This window comes from Eulemur rufifrons, chromosome 28 (assembly GCF_041146395.1).
Source record: "Eulemur rufifrons isolate Redbay chromosome 28, OSU_ERuf_1, whole genome shotgun sequence".
NCBI classification, from domain to species: Eukaryota; Metazoa; Chordata; class Mammalia; order Primates; family Lemuridae; genus Eulemur; species Eulemur rufifrons.
Genome location: NC_091010.1, coordinates 63,601,111 through 63,623,866, shown reverse-complemented (window position 1 = coordinate 63,623,866; position 22,756 = coordinate 63,601,111). Strand labels below are relative to the sequence as shown.

The 22,756-nt window shown below is 49.1% G+C and overlaps 1 protein-coding gene across 1 annotated transcript in view; it reads right to left on the bottom strand.

Annotated features, from left to right (window-relative positions):
* The window catches only part of BTBD16 (BTB domain containing 16), a 40,831-nt gene extending 28,460 nt beyond the window's left edge, over nucleotides 1–12,371 (bottom strand). Inside the window, exons 1-6 of the mRNA XM_069460579.1 lie at nucleotides 12,354–12,371; nucleotides 10,547–10,695; nucleotides 6,885–6,958; nucleotides 4,890–5,033; nucleotides 1,574–1,663; nucleotides 362–476 (exon numbers count right to left, since the gene is read on the bottom strand). Coding sequence (XP_069316680.1) covers nucleotides 362–476; nucleotides 1,574–1,663; nucleotides 4,890–5,033; nucleotides 6,885–6,958; nucleotides 10,547–10,695; nucleotides 12,354–12,371 — 590 coding nt within the window. The remainder of the gene's footprint in view (nucleotides 1–361; nucleotides 477–1,573; nucleotides 1,664–4,889; nucleotides 5,034–6,884; nucleotides 6,959–10,546; nucleotides 10,696–12,353) is intronic.
* Nucleotides 12,372–22,756: the final 10,385 nt, after the last annotated feature.

Genomic DNA, 22,756 nt, shown 5'->3' with positions numbered 1-22,756 from the left:
AGTTCCTGTGGCTACAACTCAACGGAGAGAGACTTTTCCGCCAACAGTGGAGAGAGGTGACGTTGACAGACAAGCCTGGTTGGAGGGCTACTGGGCAGTCACCCTGCGTGCCCACAAAACCTCTCCCAGCGGCAGAAATCCCCCCGTTTGCAGTCCATTCCTGTGAGCGGAGAGCGAGCTCAGTTATGAGCCTGTAACACATTAGTGTGAATTAGCATCTCACTTCTTTTCCAGTTCAAAGCCATGCTCGACGCAAAGAAACCCAAGGTGTATTAGCCCAGGGAAGAGGAATGTTCCATCAGATGGGCCGGGAAGCGCCCTTCTGACTTCGCCCAGGGCAGGGCCTCGCGCTGTCCCTTACCTTTGAGACAGGCTGCTGAACTGCAGGACGTGAGCGGACGCCAGCACCCCCAGCACGTCGTCCTCGTTCATCTCCACCTCGCTCAGGTAGAGGCTCTTCAGGGCCATGGAGAAGGCTGGGGAGGCAGCAGCCGAGAGACCGTCAGCGTGGGGCCCTGCACGCAGGACACCCCCCGGCCCTCACCCACGCCTGCCATGGGGCAGACAGAGATGCCCTTAGGGAAAAGGCACCGGCCCTGACCTGGGTGCAGACAGCGCCCGGGAAGCCGATGATCTGGGCGCCCGCCCTTCCCCAAGGAGCTGAGGACGAAGCTAAAGAGAGCTGAGCCCCTTCCAAATGGGTCCTGGTTTAAGCCCATCCTCATCTGCGCCTTGGGGTCACCTCAGGGATGACACCGTCTGGGGCCCTCTCCTAACCCGGGGCCCGTGGCCTATGCAGAAAGGTGACCGCCACAGTACGTGCAGTGTTGTGTGCAGGTAGGTGCACTTTTGCCTCTGGAGATGACATAGAGTTTACAGCAGATTCTCCTTGGAGTTTGGGGGCTTCAAATAAGGTTAAGGACTCTTGGAAAGAGCTAGAATGATCTAACAGTTCAGAAGGGAACTGCCTTGGCTAGGGCCCGGATGGACATGATCCCAAACCGTGCTGCCGTGTCACCGCAGTGCGCTCTGAGGACAACAGCCAAACCAGCGCTTAGGTGGATTATTTCCTGACCTAGCAATTTTTAAACCCGTGTTGTCATGTGACATCATGCACGTTGCATACACAGAAGTCTGTTTCTGGGTGGCTGGGAAGACATAGGGCCCCCCTGGGGCGGCTTCTGCTGCTAGAAGCCAGCAGGGGTAGGGATGGGGGTCTCTGGCAGGAAGGGGCAGTCAAGGGCTGTCCAGGAGCAAGGCTGGGCCCAGGGGCTGCCTGGGCAGGCGGTGTGAGCCCCGGGAGGGGGGTTGCTCTGTTGCTCCTCTACCTGAGAAGCCTGCTGTTCCCTCCCGTCTCTGCAGCCCTCACGCCCTTCCCAAGGACAAGACCCTTCCTCAGTAGCTTCCATTTCTCCAAGTCTCCCTTGTTTTGGTCCCCATTCAGGTATTTCCGATACTAATAAGAAAGGAATGAACTCTGGGTACCGCTTGTTTGTTCTGTTTGCTTTTGAATCTGGGAGGACCATTTGCTCAAAGGCATTCTCAGAATTATGAAGACGGGTGCATACGTTACCAACTTTAGTGACCTGCGGGTCGTTGATCTTCAAGAAAATGATTATCTTTTTCACAGGTTCTCTTTCTTTGGTCTTCCCAGGCAACTGAGCTAGTAAAGGAAGTTGGACAAGGAAGCATGCACTTGGTAACCACCGTGATGAGACAGTGAGAGGCTCCCACTACTATTCACATGACCTTGATCTTGGCATGCATCACACTATATTTTGTTTGTTTGGTGGGTGCATTTTTAAAACAATTTATTTTGAAATAGTTTAAGACTCACAAGATGTTGCAAAAAATAGTACGGAGTTTCCCATGTACCCCTCACCCAGCTTCCCCCTACGATCTGGCATAGCTGGGAAACTGGTGCTCACCCTGCACCTCACACATTTACGACCAGCTCTCTCTGCCCTCCCCGTGCCCTCTCCTTCCCCTCATTCGGCTGTGAGCAGTGTGAGGGCAGAGAGTGGGCCGCCGCCGTTCCTGCACCTGGGGCAGGCAGGCAGGAGGCGGGAGCACAGTGACCACCTGCTGAAGGTTGAACGTGGGACTGAGGCATCCACCCAGGGGCTCTTGGCACTCTGCCCCCCAGATCTCCAAGCTGGGGACCCCGGCACTGAGGACTTCCAGGAGGAAGGGAGGCAGTGCAATTCATGGCTCGCCAACCCCATCCCCTCAAAGCCGTCTAGAACGAGAGTTGCAGCCCAGCACTGGTCTCAGGCCCCCAGCAGCACCCCACGCCCTTGGCACGTTAGCCAAGGCCCCGCCAGTGGCCCCAAGACCCACCTGCCCACCGCACTGTCCACCGTGCCCTAGCACCGCCTCCTCTCCGCTTGCTTCCCAGGACAGGGTGAGCTTCCACCCTCCCGCCCTACCTCATCAGGGGCCTGCTCATGTGTCCCCACTCCAGGGGGCCTTCCCTGACCCCACAGGTAAGGTGGCACTGCCACTCCCACCTCCCCTGATAACTGGCTTTATTCGTCTTCATAGACTGACCTCACCAAGACCTGCCATCACACCGCGTCTCCGTGGGCTGTTACCTACTGGGCAGCTCAGCAGAGAGGGTTTACCTGCCGCTCATCTCCTGGCCCACCACAGCGTGCACACACTGGTGCTCAGGCAATACCAGCTGAACACTGGAGTGCACGGATTCCATCAACAGAGAGCCCAGCGTTCCAGGTAATGAAAGAAACGAAAGAGCCAAAACGCACCTCACTCTTTGCCACGACAAAGACTGCAGGAAAAAAAGAGAACGGAGACCCTTTTCCCCACCCTCCCCAGCTGTCCTCTACCCCTGGTTCGGTGGAGCCTCTCACTCGGCAGACACCCTCTGAGCACCTACTGAGCGCCAGGCTTGCTCCGGCTCCGGGTCACTGTCCCTCCTCTCTGGCATGACGGCGTGGCCTGCCGTCTGCTTGGCCAGCCCCTCGTCCACCCCCCTGCGGGGAGTAAACGGGAGAATGCACGCGAGTGCCCGGCACGTAGTAGGCACACAGGGGGTGGCAGTCAGTATTATCACGTCTCGTGCTGTTTATCGCGCTTTATTGGCATTTTGGCAAAGTTCCTAGCACAGAGCCTGCCATAAGCTAAGCGCTCAGCGTCTGCTGGTGGAAGGAAGGAACGGCATCAGCCGGGCCAGGGTAAGTGGGAGACAGAAGCTCAACGCTGCCTCGGGTTAAGTACGGCCCCAGAACTGGATAGAAAAGCAATAATTTGATTTTACTCTCCTGAGGTTCTCCAAAGCCCAGGTGGGTAGTTGTTTTTGGTAAGAGGGCCGTTTCCTTCTTGGATTCCTTCCTAGAGGATAAACACGTCCTGCCCAAGTGCAGCTGCTCCTCGACTCTCGGGGGAGGAAACGAGGTGGCTGGGAGAGGCTGTGCCTCCGTGCAGAGCCCAGCACCCCAGGGCTCGCGCAGAAACTCCGGGACGGCAACGCAGGTGTTCGCAAGAACACGTGAGCAGTAACTGTGAGTGCGTTCTGCTTTTAAAGGCACACAAAGGACCGTGCCTGTTCACACTGAAAGTCCAGAGACACGAGTCCCGGGGCCTGAGCAGTCTGTGGTGCCTGCGGGGAGACCCCGGAGAGTTGTGACAATCGGGGCCCTGGGGTTTCAGCTCTGCACTTTCCCCGACGTCGCCTGGCCAGGCCCAGCCTCCAGCAGGGGGCTGGCATCACAGTGGCTGTCGTAGCAGGGCCAAATATTTTCCTTTAGGGAAACCATTCTAGACATGTTCAAGACCATAACATTCACAATGACTCCATTTCCCCTTCCAGTCTCTTGCTTTTCCATGAACTCACCGTCTGGTCACCAGAGCCTTTCATCGATGGCCTGGTGAGTGCTCTGACCTGGGGACGGGGGAGGTGCAAGAGCCCAGTCCCACTGTTGAAAACGCCAGGACAAATGCTCAGGAAGAGCAAAGACGACCATGAGCCAGTGCCAAGGTGGCTGTGGTCTGCGGGAAGCCGTGCTGGCTGCCACGGCCCACGCAGCGCGGAGGGGCTGAGTCAGAGGCTTTGGGTCCAGCAAAGCCCGCAGGCGGCGGGGCTCTCCCTCCAGCCCCGGCAGGGGCAACGACGGGGGCTCCGGCTGCCTGTCTGACTCCAGAATAACAGGGCTTCGCTGCTGCATGTGGGAAGTGCGATCCCATCCTGACCGGCAGGCTAGCTGGCAGGGGGGCCTCGAATTTTCCATGACACCTGCTCGTGAGTCAGCCTGAGGCGATGCCAACCTGTTGCCCAAAGAAAAAGTTGGCAATATGGCCAGAGAAGACTTACAGAGCAGCCAGGGATGGTAAGGATTTAAAAAGGAGACAAACGAAGAAATGACCTAAATTCATATCGGAATGAGGTGAAGTTGGCAAAGCAGGACAATAAAACAGAGGCGCACACACAGACCTCTAACCAGCACGCTTCTGGCCAAAGAAGCCACAGATATCAGAACTGCGCCTTCCTTCCAGAAAGCCCTTCAGAACACTCAACACAGCCTGTTTTCTCTTCTCAAAGAAGTAGGTAGAGCCTGTGTGCCGTAGCTGGCCAGACGAGACACCGTTATCATCGGGACGACAACTGACACTTACTGAGTGCCTGCCGTGCCAGGCATTGTTCTAGAACTCCACGCTCTTACCTCCTCTCATCTTTAAAGCCATACCAGAAGAACTACTACCCCCATTTCACAGCTGAGGAAACTGAGGCTAGGTCATGTGATGAGGTCACACCAAGGAGCTTCACTTTTAACTGCCAGAGTGACCGTGATCCCAGAACAGACAACCAAGGGCCAAGCTGGGGCCTCTCAAACTAGAGGGCACCGGGGCTCTAGGTGCCAGTGACAAAGTACCTCGCAGAAGCTTCTCCAGTTCCTTCAGGGGGTACGTGGTGCCCCGCACCAGGGCTGCCAGGTAAAGCTTGGTCAAGGTCTCGGACTGGAAAAGCTGGGGCCGGTGGAGTTCCCAGTTGAAGCCCAGGCATTCGAGAATCACATCTGCGGAGAGAAGATGTGGAGCAGACACTTCGGTAGCTCCCCCACCCAAAGATGCACCGGCGTCCTCTCCCTATACGCCTTTGCTACATCACTGTTACTAAGTAGGCCGAGTGGGCAGCAGCTTCCCGGGCCTCTCAGGAGCACACAATGAAGCCTGGGCCTCAGGGGCTCACTGGCTTGGAGGGGGACACCGCAACCAGTCTTGAGCTGCCAACTAACAGCTGTAGGACTTGTGAGGCTCACAGCCACCCTCCAACGAGGGGAATTGGGAAAGGCATCGGGGGGCAGGGAGGCCGGCTGGGACCCTCTTGGGGGCCTCACCCTGCCTTCCCCTATCTCCACATGTCTCAGCCTCAGCATTATTGTGATCTGGGGCAGATAACTCTCTGTGGTGGGGGGTGTCCTGTGCATGGCGGAGACCCAGTCGCATCCCTGGCCTCTACCCGCTGAGTGCCAGCAGCACGCCCTCCCCAGCTTCGGCAACCAGCAATGTCTCCAGACATTGCCAAATGTCCCCTGTGGAGCAAAATCACTCCCCAGTGCCCTGTTGAGAACTACTGGGCTATCGGCACCTAAATATCACCCATCTGAAAGGCAATGGCAAAGTGCAACACAGGAATGCGCCCATCAGAGAGGGCAGGATTCCCGAAAGCCTCACCGTCCTCAAGAGAATGGGGACCACTAGAAAGCACGTATTTCATCAGAAAGTCTGAAAGAAGATGACAGTGTGAGGAAGGCTTTTTGCAAACTATAGAAGACTTTATGTGGGAGCGTCTAACCCGTGGGTGGCATAGGCGAGCAGATCCAAGGGTGCCAGGGCAGGTGGGGAAAGAGGGCTCAGCTCCTCTGACAGTGCAGACTGGAGGGGAGGGTGGTGCAGGGGACAGTCTCCCCAAACCCTAAATCTCAGGGCCAGACAGGACCTGGAGGACTACTGGCCCTACCTACTTACTTCTTGGCTTTACCATTAGTTTGACTGTGGGACCTTTTGTACCATTTCTTCTTCCCACTGATATTATTATTATTCACCAACTTTGCAGTATTGTTTGGTGCTGAGATTCAGAACCTGGGTTCGCATCTCAAGTCTTGGATAGCCTCAGGTGGTCTGGTTATGCTGGGCTAGAAAAAACCTCACCCATTAGGATGATTATAGGCAGGAACAGAATTATGGATAAAGCATGGACGTCCATTTCCACTTTCTGGATGCCCAGCGCATGGCAGACACCACTAATCAATCTCAGGGCTCTTTCTCCTGCACCAGGAGATGGCTCAGGTCACCTCTCCTGTTCAATCTGAATTCAATCTACTAGCCTCTCCTTGGAACGGAGGCTGGCTCTGATCCAGCCATACCATGGGGTGGGGTTTGTCCAAAAAAAAGCTGCTTTAAGGAGCTGACATTTCCAGGCTCTTCATGAGGCTCAATGAACCTTTTTCTAGCTGGAAGGACAAATTCTGATTCTTGACCTACCTCAGAAAAGTCCTCTTGGACAAGTGAAGATGTGGACTCCAAGTCCTGACTGGTTAAGCCCAGGGGGACAAAGAATAGCCGCCCTGTGCTTGGTGGTGCCTGGTTAGCCTTCCGACCCAAAGGCTGTTCATTGACATCAACACGTTTGTCTTTATCGTGGCCATTAACATATGAAAATCTGTTTGCCACGCTTGGTTTCATTCATTGCACATTTGACAAATAGTTACAGGGCACCTGTTATATGTTAGACACTGCACAGTGGATGAGATTTGCAACTATAGACTAGTGACCTGGCCTACGAGCTGGTTTCTTTCCATAAGGGTCACAAGACACCCCTGAGGTTGGCAACATTCTGACTTAATCATTGGGTGCCAAACACTCACCTGCCTCCCCGGTTTGGATGTCCTTGTGCTTGAATTTCTCACAGAAAAGTTGCTGAATTTGTGAAATGCATAACCTCAAAAAAAAAATACAAACAAAAAATTCAGGAACGAATGCTTCTCTCTGCGGCCTTGTCCCTCAATGCCCCTGCTCCAGCCCTTTCCAACAGCCCGGAGCCCAGTTCCTGCTTCCTTCTCTTGCACGCACTGTTCCCTCTCCCAGATGCTCTCCTGCCTTCTCCCTTGCTGAGCTCCTGCTCGTCCTTCAGGATAAGCTTAGCTGTTGCTGGGGGAGGGGGTTGCTGGGGGAGGACTAGGCCAGCACCCTGCCCCCCCCCAGCCTGCCATTGCCCCATTAACACTCCCGTGCTGTGCCCCGTGGCTGCCTGCTGACTCGCACGGCCTCTGCGGGACAGAGAGGAGGCGTGCTCACTGCTGTGACCTCACACACACCATCGCGCAGATGCTCGGTAAATACTAGCTGAACGAACAGGTAACAACAGAGATAAGAGGTTTCCCATAAACACGATGTCCTCATCATGCCGAGTAAGGAAATGAAACAAAACTTGAGTCACATATTCACAGCTTGAAGACGGCCATCCCAAGAAGCCAAGTGAACCAGCCAAGAGACACTCGACAACCACAGCTGGTCTGTGTCATGTGGCGTCACCTTTGCCAGGCTGTTTTCCAACGATCCCAGGAGGCCTTACCAGCCAAGGCACACGGAGGAAGCATTGCGTGGGAGTCTGTGCCCAGAATTGATATTGACGACGTGCTGCCCTTTCCAAGGGGAGGGGGTGGCCCAGTGACTCAGCCAGGAAGGCCATGTGAGCGTGACTGTTTATGCAACAGGAGGGGTGGACCTGACCCAAGCCACCCCCGCTCCCTCCCTCAATCCCCCTCGTGGCTTCGGTGACACGTCTGGGAAGAGCTGGCCAGGGTCAAGAGTTCAGAACGTGACCTCAAATTGCAGCAGCAGACTTTGGAAAATACGGTGCAAGGCCCATGAGCCCCGCCACCCTCACAAACACCACCGTCATCGCTGAGCCGGGAGGTGCCAGACAGCAGAACCAGCCACACTGCCTGCTCCGGGGAGTGACGGCTGTGTGTCAAGGTTGTGGCTTATCACTCAGGCTCTACGGGCCCCAAGGGCTGGGGGTCATTTGAGGACCACTGGAAAAGCAACCCGAATAAGTGGCACCCACAAGCTGTCCTCTTCACCGTTTGGGACTTAATGGCCCAAGAGCAAGGGGCAGGTGGGGAGGCTGGGACTGTGCTGCGGGGCTGGAGCCCACTCCCCCAGGTCATGAGCTGTGACCGAGAGAGGAAGAGGGACAGGGTATGAGGACTTCCTGCAGCAAACCCCTCAAGGGCTTTGGGGTTGACACTTGGAACTCACAAAACTCCAATTCGATTAACTGGGAAGAGCCCCACGGACCCCAGTCCTGCCATTTCCTGCCATGGACCTTGGGCAGCCTGTTGGTCTCCGCGCTCGGTAAAATGGAGATGAGGGTGCCCACGCGGCAGCTGCTGGGGGGAGTGAAAGGGGGAATGTCGGGAATTCACGGCTCGCGTGCAGTCCGCACTTGCTCTTCTGTTGCCTCTGTGAAAGTTGTCAGAATCAAAGTGCAGTTATGATGTATTAAAATGTATTAACCCACTGAAAAATAGAGCCAGAAAAGGCCATAAAGGGAAGGTCCTCATGCACGAATGCCTGAGAGCAAGAACTGTCACAAAAGACTCTACAAAAGCCACAACTTTGCACAAAGGCCATCGCAACCTGACCCAAAATGAGTACTTCTGGGAGGACATCTGCCCAGCAACCGCCCGTCCAGCCTCAGCTGGTGCCACCCTTGTTACTGATGCTTGTAGCCAAAGGTGATTATCTCAAAACAACCATGTAATCCTCTTCACTTTTCCTTTAAAAGCCTTCATCTTCCTCTACCTCCCTGAACACACACGTAGTTTACGATGGCACAGGTATCCCCCTTGCAGTGTCTGTTCCCGAATAAACACCGTTTTCTTTTAGAGAGTCTCCCTGTTTGTTATTCTCTAGTTCTGCTCCCAGAACTGCTCTCTGGTGAAAGATCTCGGGCTCCGTTCTGCACACCCTCACCCGTCAGCGTGGCCTCCTCCCTCCCTCGGATGGACTTGGCATTGCCGGCGTCGTGGGAGAAAAACACCAGGCAGGGGGTCACCACCTGGGGACAGGGAGGGCTCTGGACCCCTTTTCCTGGTGCCACAGCCCCTAAGCCTTGGTGGGAGTGACCCCCACCCCTGTGCTGGATCTCTGGGTGTAGATTACCACATGCAGCCAAACACGCTGGAGAGCCCCAGGGCCATGGCTCGACCATGTTTACTGAATATTTCTATGTACAAGACACTGTTCTAAATCTCTACATGAATTATGTCCTGGAATTCTCATGGCACTGCTGTAAGACAGGGTTTGCAGACAAAGAAACTAACGCACCAAAAGATGAGGCTGCTGGAAGGAAGTCAGCATTTGCCCATCTCCCACCCGCCGAGCCCCACCCCAGTCCCTGCGGAGGAAAGTAAGACAGAGACGGCCAGCAGCCCGGCGATCCCCACGCGGCATCTCTGAGTGACTGACCGGGAGTTCACTGCGTCGCGGAAACCCGCAGTCAAAGTCACAGTCACAGCTGCCGCCTGCTGGGCACCCCCAGGGCACCGGCCTCCCAGAGGCACAGTGACATACCTGGAATACAGGGGAGGCCGAGCGAGTTGCCTCTGCTGTCCACTGTGAGTGGCCCTTTAGATAACTAGGAAAATATCGGCTGGTCCAGCTCCTGCCAAGGTAGACGGCGTCTCTCCCCACCCCATGGGAGAAGCTGCCGTAGCAGCACTGACGGCAGGAACAGCGGCCGTGGAGCACTGTGGGGGGCGAACCTACACTGCACGGCACCGTTCCAGACCCCCACCCGCCTTGGGAGCTGCCATCTGACAGTCACCTGATGTCTGAAGGTACAAGAGTTACCAGATTGGGCTTCTCGCTCAGCAAACACTGGGCAAGCAGCTGCTCTGTGCTAGAGGCTGCCCCTGGGGCACAGCCCGTGCTAAAGTAGATTCCACCACGAGCTCACAAGGCAGACGCTGCCAGCCCAGGGAGGGTGGTAACATCAGGCCAGGTCCAAAGCACCAGGGAAGGGAAATGGTCCTTGTGCAGTAGGGTCCAGCTCTGTGTCCCCAGGAGAGGCAAGAGAGAACTCAGCACACAGGGAAGCGATGGTCTGGCCTATTGCTCAGAGTACCATGAGATCCAGGGAAATCTCAATCAGTGACTGGGTGCAACGGACATCCGTGAGGTGTCCAGACACTGAGCTGGGACTATGCTTTGTTTGTCAAGAGGTCAGTGATCCCTGGATGATAAACTTAGAATCCTTTTAGCATCCAAAGTTCCCAATGTTAGGGAAAATCTAGAAAAAAAATTGTCAGTCTCTCTCTCCCTGCACTTTTGTCACCACCCGCAGACATTCTCAGAGGAAGTGGACTCTTCTGACCCTGTCTGTGCCTGAGAGATGGTCCCAGAGGGAGTCTTCTTGGCAGCCCCTCTGGCCAATCACAGTGGCCCAACGTCAGGCACCTTCCCTCCCGGGAATGAATTTCGCCCACGGGCCATTCCCAACCACAGCCTTTGGTTCTCCTACCTTTCTGGGTTCTTCAGAGCTTCATCGAAGTCCACGCTCAGAGCCTTGCACTTCTGGGAAAGTGCCAGCAGGTCCCCGGAGAAAGGATTTTCGGAGAAATGCCACCGGTTGGTTGAGCCAACCATCCGGCGCTCCAGCCGAGCTTTGTGCTGCTTGGGAATCAAAGAAAAAGAAAAAAAAATCTTTTTTTAACCTCACATAAATATCAGATTTTCCAAATCATATAGCAGGAAGGAAATCAAGATAAATTTTTAAATGGTGGTTAATTTTCAAATGTGGCCAATATTTCTCATGCGACACCTCAAGGCAAAGATGCTATCTATGTTCATAGACCAAGAATCTCAAGCTACAAAGTAATTTGGAATTTAGAATCTGGGACAAGCAGTGCCAAAGCCAAAAATTCAGGGAGAAAGGTTGTTTCTTTGCAGGCAGCTCTGTAGAATCCACGAACAGGGAATAGTATTAATATTATGCTTCAAGTACTGTTCTTTAAGTACATACCCTAACTTTTCATTCAGAGAGAGATTAAACTGTGGCAATCTTGGGCAGGGACTTTTTTTTAATTGTGATAAAATATACAAAATGAGATTTTATCCATTTTAGAGCACACAATTTAGTGGCATTTAGTACATTTACAATGTTATGCAACCATCACCACTATCTGGTTCCAGAACATTTTTATTGTCCCCAAAAGAAATCTTGTACCCATTAAGTTGTCACTCCCTGTTCCCTTCTCCTCCCCAGCCCCTGGCAACCACCAATCTGCTTTCTGATTCTATGTTTTTGCCTATTCTTGATATTATATATGTGGAATTGCACGATACGTGGACTTCTGTGCATGGCTTCTTTTACTTAGCATAGTGTTTGTGAGGTTCATCCAAATAACAGTACTTCTTTCCTTTTTAAGGCTGAATAATATTCCACTGTGTGAATATACCACGTTTTGTTTACCCATTCCTCAGTCGTTGGACCTGGGGTTGTTTCTACCTTTTCATCATTGTGAGGGGATGCTATGAATATTTATATGTGAGTTTTTATTTGAGTATCTGTCTTGCAATTCTCTTGGTTACAAACCCAGGAGTGGAACTGCTGGGTCATTGGGCAGGGACTTTTACTTAGAAATTTTTGAAGCCCCAGGACAATTTTAGCAATTTCCCTAAGGGAGGAGGACAGTACCCAACAGGAATGTAAACCGTAGACTTACGGTTCAAAGAAACCTGGCAGGGAAAAAGGCGCCAGGAGGGAACCACAGGAATGGGTGTCATTGATCCTAAGCCACCCCCCACCCACAGAGTGGCAGAGAGACCACAGAGTGGAGGAGCTGAGTTCAAATCTTGTTACTGCCACTTAGTACTTGTATGAGCTTGGGCAAGTCATTTAACCTGTTGAGGCTTTCAGTCCTCGTATGCAAAATGGGAATGCCAATGATGATGGTGATGATGATGATGATGGTGATGATGATGATATCATCCTGCTTCTAAAGTTGTTAAAAGTGTAAAATAAAATAAAGTTTGGGGAACATGCCTTAGTACAGTGCTAGCATGTGGTGGGGGTAGAAAAGTGTGGAGTCTGGGTGCAGCTGTCGTCTCGCTGTGTGAGCGGCGTGGGCAGCGGCCGGCGCACACAGGGGCTGCTCTCTGCTTTCTGGATGGTGCTGCCTGGACGTGCTCGTTCTGGCAGGGTCAGCCAGACACGCTGGGGTCCTCAGCGGTGCAGGCCCAGCCCCTTGGGGAAACTCGGCAAAATGACCCCAACCAAGTGCTTCTCCCCTCCGTTCCCCGCCTTCCCGTGACGCTGATCTACTTACCGGATTCAACATTTTCATGAATGATAGTGGAGATTATACAGACGGAAAAAGATAAGCACCTGGAAGACAAAAGAGTTAAAGTTGAAATTTTCAATAAATTTCCAAAGGGTCTCTTCAGGGTGTTACAAAAGACAATGGCTGAAAGAATCTATGATTTGCTAAAAAAGTAATAATGAGTAAACCTTGAATATGGGTTATTTATCAAATCAAGAGAATATTTAGTTTTTAAAAAACACATTAGTAGACAGACAATTCTCTGCTGTTGTTCTGGAAAAGTGGCTCAGAAAAAGCAAAACAGGAAATAATTCATGATGCTTCACTCTTTGCCAAGGTGATATAGACCAAAAGATGGCTACAAGTAGGTTGGTCGTATGATTGATCATTCAAACCAGGAGACTAAAGGGGTGGTATTAATAATTAGGCCTGCACCACGGTTATAGACCGGGCCGTCCTGGAGCTCAGTGGACCGATGGTCACCTGGCTCAGAAGGCCGTGAGAGAGGATGAGTGGAAGGATGTTCAGCTGTCTCTGAATGTTATCAGGACGGTTTGGTTGCAAGCAACAGAAGCGCATTTGATTAATGGTGTGCCAAAGACATTATGGAGCTGGGGAAGGTTGGGACTGATTGGAAGGATGGTGATGGGAGGAAGGTGCTCACAGAATCGAAGAGAAAACGAAAGACCTCTCTTTAGGGGAATCCAGGAAGCAGCTGCGGGGACCTGGGCGGCAGACACCAGCAGTCAGCAGTTATCAACGCTGCCTCTAGGATGAACTGACTCCCCCACAGTCAGGCTATGTGAGGTTCTGTTCAATGCAGATTCTCAGCAAAAGGGCTCAACTGGCCTGGCTTAGCTCAGGGGCCCACCCTTGGGAGCTGGGTGGTTCCCCAGAGCAACATCAGAAAGGCAAAGCGGAAGCAGGTGAGCAGGTCAAACCAGCAGAAGTCAAGGCACCTGTTTGACCAGAAACCTCAGCTGACTCTGCGCTTTGCTACCCAAATAGCGCCTCACCTGCATTGTAGCCGTGGCAGTGGGAAGGGCTGGCTCATTCACTGACAAGCATTTACTGTGCAGCTGACGTATGCAAAGAAGCGCTAGTTGTCTCTGGGAGACAGCAGTGAGCAAAATGGCCACGAGCCCTGCCTCACGGAATTTCCATTCCGCCTGGGCAGACAAGCTTTCGTTTCCTTTTAATTGCCTTAATTGGATTTTTTAAATTGCAGAAGTAATATATGCTCATTGTAGCAAGTGAGCCAATGCAAAGATAGGTAAAGAAAAATGTTAGCAATAGCTACATAATATTTCCTACTGTGGGTACATTATTAGTCATTAGAATATTCCACTGTTGAAAGTTATTCAGATTATTTCCTATGTTTTATCTCCATAAACAAAGAGAACAATAAACATGTACTCACACACATGAGAGCAGTGTGTATACATGTGTGCTACATATATCTATGTATGTTACTTATATCTAAAATGTATATATACACACATACATATACAAGCACATATCTATGTGTGTTACTGCTTTTGATTTTTCAAGGTGGGATTGTTATGTCAGAGATTTGTATTTTTTAATTGAAATAGATAATGGCAACTCTCCCAAAGGTTGCAGCAATTCAAATTCCCATCACCAACTTTTAAGTGTTTTTTTCCCCCCATCATCTCCAGTACTAGGTATTATCATTATATTTATTTTTGTCAATTTGTTGGGTGACAGATGGTTTCAGGTTGTTATTTTAATTTGAACTTCCCCAGTCACCAGTAAGGTTAAATATTCTTTTACATATTATTGGCCTTTTAATTTTCCTTTTCCACAAATTGCCAAATCATAGGCTTTTCCCATCTTTCCCCTGGGTTGCTGCAGTTTCCTTAGCATTTTTAGGAGCGTTCAATATAATGGGGACACCAACTTTTGTCTGCCACACGTGTTGCAGTTTTCCCCAGTGTATCATCTGTCTTTTAACTTTGTTTTTATTAAACAAGTTGTTTGATTAGGTATGAAAAATGTCAAATATATATGTGTATGTGTGTGTGTGTGTGTATGTATGTATGTGTGTATATGTATGTATTTCCTTTGATCATTTCTAATTTAAAAACTTTGATAGAGAATCATCAAATTTGCCTTTATGGCTGAGTTTCCACCTGGCACAAGGAGGTGCCTCCCACTCCCAGGTGCTGTGCATATGCGTCTCTGATCCCTCTCCACACGGGGCTCAGAATGACCAGCTCCTCAGCTCACAGCCCTTCACGGGCTTCCCTCTGCCCTCGATATAAACCATGAGTCCTCAGTGTGGCCCAGGGGAATCTGAGAAGAGAGCAGAGGGGACATTCTGAAGCAGACCTGGTAAGCACAGCACGACCACACGCAGACAGGGCTCTCTCCACACCTGCAGGACTTCTCTTCATTTAGAGAGAGGGAGCGTGGGGTTTGCACTGAGCTACCCAAACTCCCATTTCTTTGACTCAATTATCCAAGAAGTTTTTGTTAGCTGATCTTGAAATTCAGGGATATCTCAATGGCCTGGAAATGTATTTGTGCTTTGTTCTTCCCACCAGGAAATCTGCCCCTTGGTTGGTTTTGAGAGTCAGTTCCCAAGTCCCTCCGGGTGGGCAGGACCTACTTGTGATGGTCTCTTGGCTCCGAGATTCCTCCTGCTTCCTCGGCTGGACTCCCCCCAGCCCCTCCCTGCCAAGGGACCAGATGGAGCCAAGTCCAGGCAGCACCTGTCACTAGGATGCCCTTCTTGGTCTCTGAAGTGGATGAAAGGCACCAGTCGTACTTACAGTTCTGAAGCCCTTCGCCCACCGCGGGTGTGTTTACAGGGGAGGCTGGCCGACTGGAGGAGCTCTCATTGCGCTGGTCTCTGAATTACCGGGAGCTGGGGGCTGGTCACCTTCTCAGCCTGAAGCCTGGGAGCTCTCATGACATCTGGGGCTCACCCTTTTCTTCTAACGGGCCAAGGTGCTTTGGCAGGGGAGCTTGCCTTTGGTTTCCACGACAGCGTTGTGGGCGCCATGGCAGCAGCAGGGAAGGTTCCGAGCACTTCCTGTGCCAGGGCCTGGTTTCAGTGCAGGCTGGGGGCCGTGTCCCAGGCTCTGGCCAGGCACTTCCCTTCCCGCCTCCCTCCACAGGGCAGTGGGGCGGGTCCTGCTGCTCACAGCATCTGGGGCAACCCAGAAGCATCTCCAAAGGGCCCTGGTGAGAATCAACCCCCAAATCCTCAGGCTCATCTGTAAAATGAGAAGATTAGACTAGAAGGTTCTCAGATCCCTCTGACCTCTGGCATTTTAAGGTGCTCTATTTCTGGCCTTTTCTATCCAGAAATTTTTTTTTTTTTTTTTTACAATTTCTTTTTTTGAGACAGAGTCTCACTCTGTTGCCCAGGCTAGAGTGAGTTCTGTGGTGTCAGCCTAGCTCACAGCAACCTCAAACTCCTGATCTCAAGGGATCCTCCTGTCTCAGCCTCCCGAGTAGCTGGGACTACAGGCATGCACCACCATGCCCGGCTAATTTTTTCTACATATATTTTTAGCTGTCCATATAATTTCTTTCTATTTTTAGTAGAGATGGGGTCTCGCTCTTGCTCAGGCTGGTCTCGAACTCCTGAGCTCAAACGATCCGCCCACCTCGGCCTCCCAGAGTGCTAGGATTACAGGCGTGAGCCACCGCGCCTGGCCCAGAAATGTTTTGATAAAAATATTTCAATAAAAATCGAGTGTTTTACATTATTAAAAGCTATGCCTAATGAGTTACTGTGTTGATGATGATTTTTAATCTCCTCTCTCTGGGAGCTAAGAGCTGCTTGAAAGTCAAGGACAAGACCAAGAGCTTTCATGCCGGGGGCCAGAGTGGAGTCTTGCAGTGTCCAGCGACGTGGTCTGCAAAGCTCAGGCCCTGAACTGGGGCTGGGGAGGTGGGGGCACATCGGTCATGCCCACGGGAACCCTGGCCCATCAGAGGCCTGGACCCGACCCCCAGGGCTCACAGAAAGCCCTGGTTATAGTAATAGGACCTTGGAGTCAGCCCAGCTTCTAAGACCTGAGACCAGGATCCCTTTGGGATCTTCATTTGCAGCCTCCCCGGAGTCACAGAGATTGTAAAGTAAAACAGGAGAGTAGCTGCTCTGCCTACCTGCAGCTGTGTTCTAGAAACCATAAAACACCATAAGTGGGAGGCACTTCTGAATTTACCTACTCTTCAGCCCTCAAATCCTGTGATTCTACCCCTCCTGGCACCCCTGTTCTGCTTTGCAGAGCAGTGGGTTAACATGGGGTGTTCTATGAATGGCTCACCCATCTCCACCTCTCCAGAGCCCAGCAACCAAACGTGGCCCTTAGAAAGTGCTCGACAAACGTCTCTAGTATTGGGTAGTTGGATGTACTGGTCCATAACCACAGCTCTGCCTGTGCACATGGATGAGCACTTCATGTGTGTGTGCACGTGTGTTTATGCATGTATACCATACGTGTGTGTATGTCTGCTTCTGTGTGGTCACCGTCCTGGTGTTTGTACCCAACTACCAGCATCCTTGTTTGTAATTTCATCCATGTATGTGGGTTAAGAGCATCTTTGGCTGTTCAAGTAACTTCCAGAGGTGCACTTCGGTTCAGAACAATGTCTCTGGGGTGTACATTGGATTTGGGGTTTGGAAGTGAAAGGAGAGGGGTTTCACGGTAGCTCACAAATGACCCTAGCAGCTACATCATGGGCCAACCCAGGATGCCCTCCAGGTACCACCCCTGGGGCACAGCTGAGGCCCTTGGGCTCCCTCTAGTGGCCACTCTAGGGAAGCGTCCAGGGTTCCACACTCCCTGCTGCCCCTAAGCAGAGCCCTGGCCTGACGCACACTTTCTGCAGGTCCAGCTCAGGGGGATCCAGGGCATTCAGCTTACCCCTAGAACCCTTAGCACGTACATCCCCCATGGAGCTCTTGGCAGCTGAGCTATTAGCCAAAGTTAAAACAGCAAATACAAATAAATGGAAATAGCCCCCAGCATCTTCCCCTGAACGCTCTTTCTTTGTGGTGCCCTGTGTGCTGGGATGTGCCAGAACCCAGCCTCTTCCTGGGCCAGCCCGTGAAGCAGCTCAGTGAGCCAGAAATCCCAAGAGCAGACGCCTTCCGCGACTCAGACACCAAACCTTAGCTAGAACCACCTTGTACCAAAATCTCCTGTGTCACGATTACAGGGGCATTTTTGAATACTTCAGGGACGAGGTGCTCACTACCTCACCATAAAGCCCATTTCAGCCCACTCCACCCAGTCACCCTTACAGAGAGGTGGTGGGGGACACTGAAAGGAACACATGATTCTGACTAGCTGTGTGACCCTGGACACATCATTAACCTCCCTTAGTGAAAAGAGTAGACCCAGAGCCCCAAGAGTGCACTCAGCGAAGGTCCAGGCTGCTGCCGGAGGTGCTGCCAGCTCCCTTGAGCACAAATAGAAGACAAGCAGAGACCCCCATGAAGGAGAAGCCCAGGGAGGGTCCTGCCCTTGAACTGAGTCCTACATGGCAAGGGGGGGGGTGATCTCAGTGGTAAGAAAAAAGAACTATAAACTATAGCAGATTGGGTCAGACACTGGCCATGAACTTGCTGTGCAACTGAGGAAGTCCTCTCTTTGGCTCTGGGTTTCCATTTTCTTATCTGCAAAACAGTTTCAACCAAACAACTCCTCAGCTCCATCTGCTGTTGATTCTTATTCCAAGATGTTCCGGATGGTGGTGATGACAACGGGGCTGCCCAGCGCTCGCTTCGTGGACTCATTCAAACAATGTTTGAGTGTCAAGGTTGTGCTGGGTGTTGGGGACAAAACGGGAGCAGAGTGAGGGGTGAGCACCAGCTCTGCAACTTCATGTCCTCACATCACCCATAATGGTATTTACTGAAAATTTGTCAAGAATGGACTTACATCTTTACATATAATTTTTGTTACTTATAATGTTTTTAGAGTAAATTTATCAGTGAAATAACATACTTGGTATGCTGGTTTATTTCTAAAAATATTTTGAAATTAAAAAAGACTACATAACTGTTTTTTAAAAAGTCATATGTGAGCTTTCCTTAAAAATCACCCTTTGTGCCTGGACACCTCACTTTTGGAGGCTTAATTTCTGCCCTGTGAGGCTCATGGCCTACAGGGGTGATGACAAGTCAAAAGTCAAGCTCACTGAGCTGCAGGAACTCAGAGAAGGGCAGCTGACTGTATTAGCATAGCTTTTTATTCTGATGCTTTTCGAGATTCTGGTTCCAGCCCAAAGAGCTCAGAAGCCTTGCCCAACTGGGCACTGTCAGCCTGGGGAAGCAGCATTGGTCCACTGACTGCCCAAGGGAAACATGTGCTGATGAGAAAAGTGGAGCATGCATCTAAGATTCCAGCCTTCTGGGAAGCTGCTCAAGGGACCAGTTTCTGTCTCACCTGACTTGGAGCACTGATGAAGAACTGGCATATTTTGGATGGCTGGGAGTGGCTGCGAACAAAAGAGAGCTCGGTGTCATGCTGCAATGCCTGTACTACAGACAGTAAGAGAACAAGAGATTACAAGCTCCTGAAAAGAAACTGGAGAACCTTTCTGATTGGGAAATTGTATGTACGAGCTCAGAGAAGACACATCCCCAGAAAATGTGTGTGAGGCCCCTAGAATCACTGGTCAGGCTGACTGGTGAAGGTTTTTCCCTGTAGGAAGCCAGTCTGAGAGACTGGGAGAGGTGACTGTTTTTTTCAAATGAACAAATCACAGCAAAATAATAACAACAATAACAAAGCACATTGAGAAATGGGAACATAGCCCAATTAAAGGGATAAAATATATCTCTAAAAACTGACCCTACAAAATGAAGATCTATGAGTTACCTGATGAGGAATTAAAAATCATCATCTTAAAGAAGCTCAATGTGCTATAAGAGAGCACAGATAGACATCTAAACAAAATCAGGAAAACAATGCATGAACAAAATGAAAATATCAACAAAGAGATAGAAACTATAAAAAAGAACTAAAAAGAAAATTCTGGAACTGAGGAATACAATGACTGAATTAAAAAATTCACTAGAGGGGTTCAACAGCATACTTGATCAAGCAGAAGAAAGAACCAGCAAACCTGAAGACAGGTCGTTCAAAATTATCAAGTCAGACGAACAAAAAGGAAAAAAAAAGCATGAGGAAAAGCAAAGAAACCCTAAGACACTATGTACCCCATAAGCAGAACAATACACATACTATGTGAGTTGCAGAAGGAGAAGACAAATAAAAAGACAAGAGGGCTCTTTGAAAAAATAATGGCTGAAGGAAATAGACAATCACATTCAGGAAGCTCACTGGATTGCAACTAGAATGAAGCCAAAGAGCCTCACAGCAAAGAGACATTGGAGGCCGGGCGCGGTGGCTCACGCCTGTAATCCTAGCACTCTGGGAGGCCGAGGCGGGTGGATTGCTGGAGGTCAGGAGTTCGAGACCAGCCTGAGCAAGAGCGAGACCCCGTCTCTACTAAAAATAGAAAGACATTATATGGACAACTAAAAATCTATATAGGAAAAAAAAATTAGCCGGGCATAGTGGCGCATGCCTGTAGTCCCAGCTACTCGGGAGGCTGAGGCAGTAGGATCGCTTAAGCCGAGGAGTCTGAGGTTGCTGTGAGCTAAGCTGATGCCATGGCACTCACTCTAGCCTGGGCAACAAAGTGAGACTCTGTCTCAACAAAAAAAAAAAAAAAAAAAAAAAAAAAAGAGACATTGGAATTAAACTGTCAAAAGTAAAAGGCAAAGAGAGAACCTTGAAAGCAGCAAGAGAAAACTCAATCAAAATCCATCACATATAAGGGAGCTCCCATAAGATTATTGATGGATTTCTCAGCAGGAACATTACAGGCCAGAAAGGAGTGGAATAATATATTCAAAGCACAGAAAGAAAGAAAGAAAGAAGAAAGAAAGAAAGAAAGAAAGAAAGAAAACCCCGCTAACCAAGAATACTATATCTGGAAAAACCTGCTTTCAAAAATGAAGGAGAAATAAAGACCTTCTCAGATAAACAAAAGCTGAAGAAGTCCATCACTACCAGACCTGCCTTACAGGAATTGCTAAAGGGAGTCCTTCAAGTTGAAGTGAAAGGACAATAGACAGCAACATGAAAGTGTAGGAAAAAAATGAAGTTCTCTGGTAAAGGTGAATGTAGAATTCTGTAATACTGTAACATTGTTGCATAAATTACTTATAATTCTAGTATAGAATTTAAAAGACAAAAGCATAAAAATGACAATAAAACTATAAAACTAGCTATAAAACTATACAACTATGTTAATGGATATAAAATATAAAAAGATGTAATTTGTGATATTGATAACATAAGGTGGGGGGCACCTATATTTAAAAAAAAGTAAAATTATCTGTTTACAGATGATATGATCTTATATTTTGAAAACTCTAAAGATTCCACACAAAAATGCCAATAGAACTAATAAATGAATTCAGCTAAGTTACAGGATACAAAATCAACACATAAAAATCAGTTGCATTTTCATACAATAACAATGAACAACCTAAAAAGGAAATTAAGAAAATTCCCTTTAAAATAACATCGAAAATAATATATGTAGGAATAAACATAAGGAGAAAGACATGTACACTGAAAACTACAAAACATTGCCAAAAGAATTTAAAGAAAACACAAATAAATGAAAAGGTATCCCATTTCATGGATTGGAAAACTTAATACTGCTAAAAGCAACGTACAGGTTTAATGCAATCCCTACCAAAATCCCAATGGCATATTTGGCAGAAATAGGAAAAAAACTTAAAATTCGTATGATACCTCAAAGGACCCCTAGTAGCCAAAACAATCCTCAGAAAGAATAACAAAGCTGAAGGCCTCTCATTTCCTGATTTCAAAACATATTACAAAGTTACAGAATTCAAAGCAGTATGGCACTATCATAAAGACAGACATATAGGCCAATGGAATTGAGAACCCAGAAATAAATTTACATGTATGTGGGCAAATGATCTTTAACAAGGGTGCCAAGTCTACACAACGGGCAAACAAATGGTGTTGGGAAAACTGGATATCTACATGCAAGGGGATGAAGTTGGACCTTATTTTATACCATACACAAAAATTAACTCAAAATGGATTAAAGACCTAATGTAAGACCTGAAAGTATAAAACAAGAAGGAAACATGCGAGGAAAGCCTTCATCACATTGGAATGACAATGATTTTTTGGATATGACACCAAGAACACAGGCAACAAAATCAAGAATAGACAAACGGGACTACATCAAACTTTAAAACTCTGCACAGCAAAGGAAACAATCAACAGAGCAAAAACCTGCAGAATGGCAGAAGATATTTGCAAATCATGTATCTGATAAGGAGTTAATTCCAGAATATATTAAAAAAAACTCCTATAACTCAACAACAAAACCCAAATAACTTGATTAAAAAAATGGGTAAAGGACTTAAACAGACATTTCTCCAAAGATATACAAACGGCCAACAAGCATGTTAAAAAATGCTCAATATCACTAATCATCAGAAAAATGAAAATCAAAACCACAATTAGATATCACCACATACCCATTAGGATAGCCACTAACAACAACAACAAAAAAAAAAACCAGAAAAATAAGTGTTGGTGAGTATGTTGAAAAATTGGAACCCTTGTGTACTATTGGTAGGAAAATAATTAGTGCATTTGCTATGGAAAACAGTATAGCGCTTCCTCAAAAAGTTAAACATAGGACTATAAAAATTTAAAATAGATCAAGCAATCCCATTTTGAGTATATATCCAAAAGAATTGAAAACAGGATCTCGAAGAGATATTTCTACTCCCATGGTCATTGTAGCATTATTTATAATAGCAATAGGTGGAAGCAACCCAAACATTCACTGACTGATGAATGCATAAGGAAAATACGGGGCCAGGTGCAGTGGCTTACGTCTGCAGTCCCAGTGCTTTGGGAAGCAGAGGTGGAAAGCTTGAGGCTGGGAGTTCAAGACCAGCCTGGGCAACCAGATGGGCAAGACCCTGTCTCTACCCACTCCCCCCAAAATTTAAAAGAATAAAAAATTTAAAAAAGAAAGAAAATACATACAATGGAATACTATTCAGCCTTAATTTTTAAAAAAGCAAATTGTGTCATATCCTACAACATGGCTGAACCTTGGGGACATGATGTTAAGTGAAACTAAGCCAGCCTCAAAGAGGCAATCACTGCTTGATTCCATGCATATGAAGCATCGAAGTAGTGAAACTCTCAGACGCAGAGAATGGGAAGGTGGCTGCCAGGGAGGTGGGGGAGGTGGAAAGTGGGCGCTGTTGTTCGCTGGGTGTGGAATTACAGTTTTGCAGCATGAAAACGTTTTAGAGATCGGTTGTGCAATAATGTACAGATAGTTAA